Source organism: Centropristis striata, chromosome 15, assembly GCF_030273125.1.
Source record: "Centropristis striata isolate RG_2023a ecotype Rhode Island chromosome 15, C.striata_1.0, whole genome shotgun sequence".
Lineage (NCBI taxonomy): Eukaryota > Metazoa > Chordata > Actinopteri > Perciformes > Serranidae > Centropristis > Centropristis striata.
The window spans coordinates 36,847,458-36,858,881 of NC_081531.1; the positions used below are offsets into that span (position 1 = coordinate 36,847,458).

At 38.1% G+C, this 11,424-nt stretch overlaps 1 protein-coding gene across 3 annotated transcripts in view; it reads right to left on the bottom strand.

The window, feature by feature from the left end:
• Positions 1–11,424, bottom strand: part of nbeaa (neurobeachin a) — a 182,056-nt gene that overhangs the window by 143,052 nt on the left and 27,580 nt on the right. For all 3 annotated transcript variants that reach the window (XM_059351421.1, XM_059351419.1, XM_059351420.1), the window contains exon 2: positions 995–1,226. In XM_059351421.1, coding sequence (XP_059207404.1) covers positions 995–1,226 — 232 coding nt within the window. The remainder of the gene's footprint in view (positions 1–994; positions 1,227–11,424) is intronic.

The window sequence follows — 11,424 nt, forward strand, 5'->3', positions numbered from 1 at the left end:
CAAATGAATGATTCAAAACAAATTGCAACTGAAAATTAAAATAACAAATATTAGAGAAACGAATGATTACCTTTGGGACTCAAAGACAAAAACTCAGCTTTTAATCAGAATTATAATATTTTTTAACAGGCTACTGTTATATCTGATACTTCATTCAATTATATTATATTATATTCCTAACTTTAGCCTCATATCCTATTATACACTCACATTTCATCATAATTCATCATATTGAACTGCACTTTTATAAATGTTATATATGTTCTGATTTGAATTGCTCTGATTATAATTTTTTTACATATCTATATTAATAAAGATACAGTGCCATTATTTTATTTTATGGTATTTCTCATTTTAAATTTGATTGTGACATTGATTTTGACATGTAACCCTTCTTTATTTATATATTAATTTTCAGGTTTTTTTAATATACACTACCGGTCAAAACCCCAATTTTTCCAGTTTTTTATTGAAATTCAAGCAGTTCAAGTCAAATGAACAGCTTGAAAGGGTCCAAAGGTAAGTGGTGAACTGCCAGAGGTAAATAAAAAAAGGTAAGCTTAACCAAAACTGGAAAATAATGTACATTTCAGAATTATACAAGTAGGCCTTTTTCAGGGAACAAGAAATGGGTTAACAACTTAACTCTATGGAGTCTTGGGCTATTTTGTCCATTTTTGAATTCTTTTCATGTCTTTGTAAGTCATTTTGTGTCTTTGTTTGGTCATTTTGTGTCTTTTTTTAGTCATTTTGTGTCTTTTGGTGTCTTTTTTGTCATTTTGTGTCTTTTTTTAGTCATTTTGTGTCTTTTTTTAGTCCTTTAGTCCAACATAAAATGTGATTTAGAATCTTTTTTTTACTTTCAAAACACTATCATGCTCAATAAAGAATTTTAAATGTTGCAAATGTGCATTAATTTCAGAGTACACTGAGACATTAAACTTTTGACCGGTAGTGTATATATATATAAGCTGGTAGCTGCAGAGTCGTTCACCTGCGATCATGTCGTCCACGGAGCTCATCTTCAGCAGGACCTGCTGGATCAGGCCCACCTCGGTGCTGGTCTGCAGGTTGCGGACGCTCTTGCGGAGGATGGCGGTGAACATGCTCCAGATCTCCGCCTGGCACGTCACCTCGCAGTGGGACAGCAGCTCCACCATGCAGCCGATGCTCTCCGCCTCCTGGATGATGAAGTTCATCTCCAGGTCAAACTCGCCGCCCACCAGCTGGAGGAGGAGGAGAGGAGGAGGAGGAGGAGGAGGAGGAGGAGGAGGAGGAAGAGGAGGAGGAGGAGGAGGTTTGGAAGGTAAGGAAGGAAGAGGAAAGAGAGGGGGAAGGTGAGGAAGGAAGTGGGAGGAGAGAAGAGAAAGAGAATGATTTAGTGAAGCATTTAACCTTTTGTCTGTGGGAGAGGTAAGCCTGGTCTGATGGATGCTGATTGTGTTTAGGAAGCATTTCTCCTGCCGCGGGCCGCACATACTGCAACACATACACCTCCTTCATCTGTCCACCACACACACCACCATATCTCCTCCTCTGCTGCTCCCTCTCTCTGATGTGAGGAGCGCAGCACTCTACGCTGCAACACACAATAACTCTCAGAAATACAGCAGGCAGAAAAATGGCCGCCTCAGCTGCACAAACAGTCTCCGTCCTCTCAGATCGCATTAGTCAGAGGACATCATACTTTTAAAATCAAGTGCAAACGTCCTGTCTCTTAATGGCTGGCGCACTATCATTACTACACACACACACACACACACACACACACACACACACACACACACACACACACACGCACACACACACACACACACACACGTGCACACACACACACGTGCACACACACACACACACAGCGTACCCACGCAGTTCACCCCCTGCACACTACACTATCCAGGAAATGGTCGCCATGGCAACCAACATGCTAAGAGACAACCATTGAGGTTATTGATTCAGATGGAACAGAAACGTGCAGGAGGTTGTTTTTTTTGAAGAAGCGTGCAGAAGAAGAAGGTAACGAGCAGGAATAAAACCAGAAACCAGAGCATTCAGTAGAGAGAGAGAGAAGTCCTGTTATCTCAATAAGGAATAAAATGAATAATGGTCACGGTCAGTTTCCATTCAGTCAGAAATGAAATCTTCACTGTGCTCGACAAACGGTTCAATCTCAATAATTCATTCTGTGTTAAAAAACTGAAGATACAAAAAAATACTCCAACTCAGGCCGAGAATTCATTCAGTATCACTGACTGTTTTATTGAGATGATGAGATGTATTACATAATAATAATAATAATAATAATAATAATTTTATTTCTATAGCAGTTTTCGTACATAAAATGCAGCTCAAACACACTGTAATAAATTATTCTGTAGTCATTTGATTTTACTTCATATATTTGATAAAATGTATTAAATATAAATGCGTCCTTGATTTTGAGGCAGTTGTTTAAGTAACTTTAATATAAAAATGTTTGAGATGGAATCTACTTATTTTGATCACATTAAATATAATCTTTATGTGTCTGTAATTCTAAATCAAGAGAATTTTGAATGAATCCAACACAATAGAATTAGTCTGTTTTTAATTGACAGGCACTTCTGTTAAGTTATTAACTCAACTTGTAACATAGTTAGATTTAATTAATAATATTTGTGCAATCTGTTGCCTCAATTTTATTGAGTAGATATTGTTTATCTGTTTTTGCAGTGCAGTATAGCATTAAAAGTCAAACGCAATAAAAACTAATAATAGAAACAGATAACCAAATTTAATAAATCAAACAAATAAAAAACACAAGATAATAAATAAAAAACATGCAGCCCAACACATTGCTGGTATGAACATCATTAGATGTGGTTTAAAACTCTAAATAACTTGAGTTGACATTATTTTATTCAATACATTTTTTAATTTTGTATTCAATATTGTTCTTATTTGCTGCACTGTGATCTATACGTATATAAATTATTTAATTATATTTATTTCATGGCTTGAAGAAAGTAAACAGAATGGCACTGAATTCAAAAGATTTCTCAAACTCATTTTTCAAAATTATTCAAGCAAAGTAATGTTAATTAAAGTGAACATTAATTTGTTTATCTGCTCTGTGATTTGGTTCCACTCCAACATTTAATGGGTTCTTTTTTTTTAAATTGCTTTCCATCAAGTTTCAGAAAAATTGGGTTATTAGTTTTTCCGTAAACCTGCTGACAAACAAACAAACAAACAAACGAATAAACAAATGACAGATGACCTGCTGGTGTAAATAATGACACACAGCCTTGTTAAACTAAACACACAGAGTGTTTCACTGCTATAATCTCTCTGGGTGGGAAACATTTGTCTGCTTCTGGCTAATATAGCAAACTTTAGCTAAATATTACATTTCCAATTCACTTCAACCACTTTATGAATCTTTTCCATTTGTGCACCATATTCAGCATTATTTGACTATTGTCACTTCAAGATGCTGTTTTGCTAAAGTTGCACTTATTTTTATGTGCATCTGTCACAAAAAATAACAATAATAATTGATAAAAACAATATATGATAAGGTGAATGTGACTACGACATGGAGCACATGTCATTTAAGCTCCCATTACTGTAACCTTCCTTAAATAATACATGAAATACACACAAATGCAATTATGGTTTATGGAATTTTAATCAGGTTTTCACATTGTTTTTCACCGTTTGTGATGTCATTGTCTGTCTTTTAATTACAATATAGACAAATAAGCTGTTTATCTCAACAGAAATGCATATTTAATTGTATTGTCTTTTGCAGATTTTCGGATATTTCTGTCAAAATCTGTGTAACAATTGGATGAAAGCCTGTTTATGGTTTTGCTTTAAAGAAACTGCAGATGTTTGAAACCAACCCTGATGCATGCTGCAGCACCCCGCAAGAAAACAAATAAGTAATAATAAATAATATGATAAGTGGCAAACTATATGGTCTCTGTGATGGGGTCATATTTACAGTAATACTGACATTAAATGGAACATTAGCTGCAGCTATAATTAGCAACACTGGCATTTATTACATGCTGGCCCATCAACAGACCTTTAAGATGAAGGGTTCTGCCTTCTGGGCTTCTTCAGTTCAGTTCAGTTCAGCTTTTATTTGGAACATGTGCGAGTAACACAACAAAGTAAACACAAAAACAAATACATCCAATGAGAATAATCAAAACAAAACAAAAAAAATAGCAATAGTCAAAACAAATGCTGTAATGTGAACGCAACATGTCCCAAAAGGAGTAAGATGAAGCATAATATGCTTATTTAAACCTTCTCCACTTCTCAATTAACACTTTTTTTATTTATTTATTTTCCCTAAACATACATATTTAAATAATACATATTTACAAAAAATAAATATATACAATTTTTTTTTTTTTTAAATAAATAGATTACATAAACAAATACATGAATAATTTATCATTTATGAAAACACCCGGTTGTTAAAGCCCTTCTTCCTCCCTGTACCTGGTGAAAACCATGTTTTCTGTGTTTGTACCGCTTTTTAAACTGGATCATGTTTGGACATTGCTTGAGTCTGTTCCAGCCTCACTCCACAAACTGAAGGACAAAACCTGTTTAATATTGTACGTGCCCGCTGATGTTTTAGATTGAACTCACCCCTCAGATTATAACCCCCAACTCTGTAAAAAAACAATTTTTGAATATTCCCAGGAAGTAGATTGTTTATTGCTTTGTACATGATTTGTGCTGTTTGGAAATGAACCAGGTCAGTGAATTTTAAAGTTTTTGATTTTAAGAATAGTGAATTTGTGTGGTCTCTATAACCCGTATTATGAATTATTCTTATGGCTCGTTTCTGCAGTATTGATAGAGATTGTATTGTACATTTATAATTGTTACCCCAAACCTCTGCACAGTATGGTCTCTAGATTTTTCTCCTCTTCTTCTCTCTTCTGTCCCTCTCCTCTCTCTGTCTCTGTCTCAGTGAATTGATCCAGTGCAATCTGCCAGCACACTAGCACAGATTAGAGAGGACCTCTGAACAAGGCACGGAATAAAAGGGGGAAGAATTAATTCATCCCACATTGAATTTTCCCCCTCTCCTCCGAGGTTCCCAATTACAGCGCCCGCTAGGGAGCTCTGCGTCCTCCAACGTCTCCATCAGCTGAAGTCTGAAGGAGCTCCATACCTCCATACTCAACGCAGCAGAAGCTTAACAGGAGACACACAGCAGAGTCTTTGGAGAAACTTGCTGGCAGATATATGCAGCAACTTCCAACAGGAGAACACACACTCTATCTCTCTAGCTCACACTTCAACATCACCACCGCCAGATGAGAGGTGATGCAAACCACGGCAACAAACTGGGTCTCGTGACCAACAATACAGAGAAAAGGGGGGTTGAGCTCAGGAGGGGAGCAGAGAAGGAAGAGCCCAGATAATTATTATCGCTCCTCCAGCAGAAGGAACATCTGGAGAGGCTGCTGACACTGGAGCCAGAACATCAGCTGGCTTTAAAGGACAGAGACAGAGAGAAGAACTGATCTCTAACGCTCACATCAAATCTCCATTTCCACCATCAGAATGATTGATGCTGGAGCGTTTCCGCGCCCATTATTTGCTGGAGTAGAGCCTTTAATTGATGTATAAATAAAGGCGCTGACTAGATGGCAATAAGGTTGATCACCAGCAGCTTGAGCACACTCGAGCGCTCTCGAGCTCAATCATGGCCGCTCTATGCTCACGGACAAAAGATTACTAATTAGTTTTTATGAGGGAACATGCTTGTTTAGCATAAACACTCGTAACCTCCGATCTCTTCCTCCGCGCGTCCACGCTCTAACCTGCTCTCAGTTATCACTCCACTGAGCACGCACAAGAGGCGTTTACTGCCCCGACCAGACCCCGGTGGTTATAGACTCACACACACACATTATGCCACTCGCCGTAGGATAAACCCCCCCCCTCCTCTGAGCACTGACCTCCCTGTCTTCTTGGCAAACTGGTCAAAGACGTTTGTTTTGGCAGCGCTGTGACAATGATTGCTCCCCGAGCACCGCTCGCATGTTCCATTCACAAAAAAAAAACAAAAAATGGCAATGAAACGAGCGAGTGAGTCAAAAAACCATCATCAAGCAGTCGCTATGGAAGTCACAACCTCGTTCCCACCATCGATGCTCCTCTGGGTTTATCAGCGTCTGATGGCTGCACACTGTATTATATATGCACTATATATATATATATCTAACATTATATATAATGTTAGATATATATATATACAGTTGAAACCAGAAGTTTACATCCACTATATAAAAAGACACACATGCTTTTTTTCTCACTGTCTGACATGAAATCAGACAATCACTTTTCCTGTTTTTGCACATACACTAACATTATTATGCCTTGACAGCATCATCTGGGCTTTCCCAAATAGTTTAAAGGCATAATAATGTTAGTGTATGTAAACTTCTGACTTTGAAGAAAGTAATAAAAAATTGTCTAAAAAAATCCTTCTCTCGTTATTCTGGCATTTAGCAAATAGAAATAATTTTGTTAATCCTAACGGACCTAAAACAGGAAAAGTGATTGTCTGATTTCATGTCAGACAGTGAGAAAAAAAGCATATGTGTCTTTTTATATAGTGGATGTAAACTTCTGGTTTCAACTGTATATATATATATATATATATATATATATATATATATATATATATATCCTGTATATAGAGAATGCAGTTGTGCTGAAAATAAACAATAACACATCCCAGACTGCACGATACTGAATCAAACATTCCTGGTGTTGTGACGTGAACTTGATTTCCTGCTTCAGTGTGTCATGATCGACCTTGAAACACTTTCAGTAACAGTCTGAATATCTCCACTGATGACTAATCTACTATGTGGAGAAGACACTACTCACTTTTCCACTCTCCAACAGTGGTTATTATGAATGTTCTTTTCTTTTTTTAATTCCTCGGTTCATGTATCTGCTGTGTTAACTTCCCTGGCTGTGATTTCTTTCCTCCAGAGCCCCGGGGGGAGCTGGCTCTCAGCCCGGCTCCCCCTGGCTGCATGGGGGGGAGGTGGGGGTCTGGGGAGGTGGAGGAGGTGGAGGGTCAGTGCCAGGACCGTCTCTACACCACAAAGAGCTTATATGAGCAGCACCTCCTCCAGCCAAGAGGAGGCTGGTAAAACAAACTCCCTCTGTCCATCTGAGCCCTTCTCACCAGCCGACTGCTCACAATCACTCCTCAGCTGCTCCTCTGGATAAATCTATTTTTTTTCCCTAAACACACTGTGACGGAAAAGCACAGAAAGATAAAAATATAATAAGTTGAATTGAGTTGCCTCAGTGGATGCTGGCTCACTCCAACATGTCATGGCTTCCTGAATGGAACAACGGTCAAAAGGCCTTAATACGCTAATATGCTCCGACAACTTTTATAAAACTTGGAATCCCATTCTTTCCCTAATTGAGTCTATTTCATCGTTAGATGATTAACATAGAGGGTTCTAATTAAGATAAATTGATATAACTTTTAAATGGCCAGTAATTGTTTTTAGTATACTGATTTGGTGGTCAAACTCTAGGCACAACATATACAAATTGTTATAGCTATTTTTTCTTTGTTTTTTCCAAGCATTCTGTATATCTCCTCTAAATGTCCCTTTTTATTTTATTTATTTATTTAGTATTATTATTTGTTTGGTTTTATGTGTATGTATATGTATGTATGTATATATGTATATTTTTATTTTTATTTATTTATTTTTTTCATCATTGTTTATTTGGCTACTGTTCATCCCTCCTGTTTTTCTTTGAGGGGGAGAGAGTTGTATTTTCTCATTATCATTACTATTTATTGTTTTTTGCTTATTTTATGTGAATGTGACTCTCTGGTTCGGGGGGCGGGGGGTTGTTCTAAAAGGGGGGAAAATGGGTGAATTGTATCTTTTCTGATTGAATATGTATCATGTCCTGACAACCCAATAAAGATATATATGAAAAAAGCTTTAATACGGAAACAAAACAGTAATTCGTCCTGATGTTGCTTAAAAAAGATATTTATAATAAGCCACTTGATACCTGCAATAACAGATTTTTTTGGCCACATTTAGGCAGCAACAACAAGCTGACTGATTTATAGTGTTTTTATGAAGTTAATATGCCAAACTTGTTGGGAAAGTTGCTTATTTATAATCCAGCAGTTACAGAGTAACATTATCTTTCATGTTTCTGGTCACTTGGCTGTTTCTGTCTGTGTTCTCCAGGTAGTCGCTGACTGTCTGTCTGTCTGTCTTCTGGTGCAGAGCAGGAAGCAGACGGAGTATTTTTAGAGCTTTTTTGCTGCCTGTTGTGACCCAACACAAAGCTCTGACAGCCCTGAGATCAAAACAGTCGAGTTTCAGGCCGAACGGATAAACATGAGCTGAAACTGCTGCTGATGATTCATCACTGACACAAGTTTTAAATTATCATTTGCCACATTTATCATTAATCGCTGCTTTTCGTTTTAAAACTTTGGCAATGAAAACTAGTCAGTTAAGGTTTGGGGAAGATTGTGGCCAGCAGGGGGCGACTCAACCAGCAGAAGTCCAATTGTATAGAAGTATATGGGGAAAATGACTCTCTTTCTTACTTGACTTATAACCTCAGTCTTCTTTAAGTTTTTCTTTAAGACAACATGATGTTCATTAAGTAAATGAGGGTCCCATTTAGAGTCAAATAGACCATAAAGCAGCATGATATACTGCATGGCTACTTTATAATTAGCAGGTCGCTACAATGCTGCACTATGTTCTTTGGCCCAGAAAGTGTTTTCACTTCATGAAAAATGTACTGTAACATTTTGGTTGCCTTAAATATCTTGATCATTGTTTGGTTTTACTAATAAACATTTAGTTAGAGCTAGATAGCAGATAACTTAGTTTCATCCTCTTGTCAATAATTTGGTCCATCTGGCTCCAAAAAAACCAAGATGGCAGCCCACATTGCCAAACTCAAGGCTTCAAAACGGTGGCCCACAAACCAAAGTCTCCACTGCTTTTCTAGTCTACAGACCACAGTTACCCTCTACTCTCGTCATCTCTTAAAGTTTTGCAATGCTGTAGCGATGTCACACTACTTTTGAATTTTTTTTCTTATTTGTAAAACCACAAGAGCTCATTTGTGAGAGAAAAAAAATGTAGACGCAACAACCACTGCTGACTTTTTCTGTCTCTGTTATCCTGAGCAATGGGACTGTTGGCAATTAGCATTTTAATATAAATATAAAGCCGTGCAGATGTTATATGTGTACTAATACTTTTGCCTATTTGGTACCATGAAGGGAAAGTTTCATAGTTCAAACGTTCAAAGCTTCATAAATATTTAAAATGCATGTTCCCGTTTCATGGTTTAGTGTAATTCAGCATGATAATCCAGACTCATCTGAGAGTAAAAAAAATCTCAAAATATTGTGTGAAAGTGCTTTTTCATAGCAGACTTCTTTATATAAGGAATATCACAGGTGTTACTAATAACACTAACAAAGGATCATTTCTATTAAGAAGTCCCAATAAAAACAAGACCAGCATCCTGAAACTGAAGCAGCTAAATGGAATTTAGCCATCATGCATTTTGTTATTTACACTATTTTTCCTACTTTGACATGTTCAAATATCTTCTGTGAAAAAGGCTTTTATTTGACATAATATATCAGACATTTTTCCATTGTGTTCTGTGAATGTATGAGCTCACAGATTTCAGAATGACCCTCTGATTTGTGTTTTTATTCCCACTTTAGTTTTGACCTTTAAATGCAATTTTCTCACTTTTATTCTGAAAGGTGCTCTATTAATTAAAACGATGATTATTTAATTGAAAACGATCCCACACAGAGCCGCTGCAGCCCATTATGTAGCGCTGTGATGGCACATCAAACAGGCCATTACAGGCTGATTACTGGATGAATACTGGATGACTCTCAGGGCCAACCTGGCGGCGGAGAGGCACCTGTTGCTCATTACGGCGCTCGGCGGTCAGAGAGCGAGTGGCCGGTGGACAGCCACCTCCTCTAACTCTGCTGCACATTCAATTGAGCCTTTGGAGCTGGCATCATCAATATTCAACTTCAAAGCCCCTGAGAGCTGGAGAGGTGCGGTTTGGTTTGTTAGCTAGCTGTGTGTGTTTGTGGCTCATTACTCATTCGTGTCCCCAGAGTGCGCGGCGGCGGCCATTCAGTCCTTTGTGAGGAGACGAGAGGCCCATCTAGACATGAGATCACAGATTATACACTTAACGCTGCAGAGAGGGCTCCACGGAGCAGGAGAGCAGGAGAGCAGGACTGGAGGAGGAAAAACAGGCAATAAGAGAGAAAAACAAACAAGAGGAGGAACGGAGCGAAGCGTTGGACAGAAGAGAAAACAGTGATGATGAGAGAGTTAGCGCTGCAGAGAGAGAGGAGGAGGAGGAGGAGGAGGAGGAGGAGGAGGAGGAAGACAATGAGGGCGAGATGGCGGCTGGATGCTATTGTGTTTCTTATCAGGGTGGCAGAGCGGTTTTATTGCCCACAGCCTCGGTGTGCAGCCAGCCGAGGGTTTAGTGCTCCATGATGACCGGAGCAAATCTCTCACAAAGATATGGATTACACTGGAGCTAAACTGGCCACTAAACACTCAATAATCCACATTCAGGCTCCTGCGTGACCTCATTTCTGGTAAACAGCATTGATAAGAGCAGCAGTTCATTCATTCACTGGCTTAGATTCATATTCAGGATCAACTTCTCCTAATCTTGGGTTTTCCTGCGGTGCAGGTTCTATGTGGGCTCGCTAGCTTTAAAAACAGGGGGGGAGAATATTTAGGGCAATGTCTGTTATAGTGAAGCCATTCATTGATTTGTCTATCCATTGAAAATCATAATAATATGGAGTTAGTTACGGCTATTCTTGTTGTTTGGTTGTTATTTCCCTGTTTTTATGGATTAAAATGACAAAAAAAAGAAAATAATTTAAAAATGATGCATGATATGCATTTTTTTCCCCAACCTATACTGATAATTACCTGCTTTTCATGGCTGATACTGATAATAAGCGATCATTTTATTTATGTGCACATCAGGGAAAGAAAGTCTAATAAAGTCTAGAGTCTCTATTGCAGCCCAACACACAGAACGTTAGCATAGCGTCAGCTAAATAACATGCTAAATAAAATAATAATGAATAATAAATAATGCTATCACAGCTAACTGGAGCCATTTAGAAATGTACGTTCCATCGGCCTACTGCGTTACAACAAAAACACGTGACTGGTTGTCATAGGAACAGAAAACAGCTGAATTTTGATTTGTATTGAGTGTCAGACATCAGTTTGTTGCTCTTCAGAAGTGTTAGGAAGAGTCCGGCAGGTAACCCTCATTAGAAAGGCTGTTTTTGCTGTTTTTGTTCTCTTT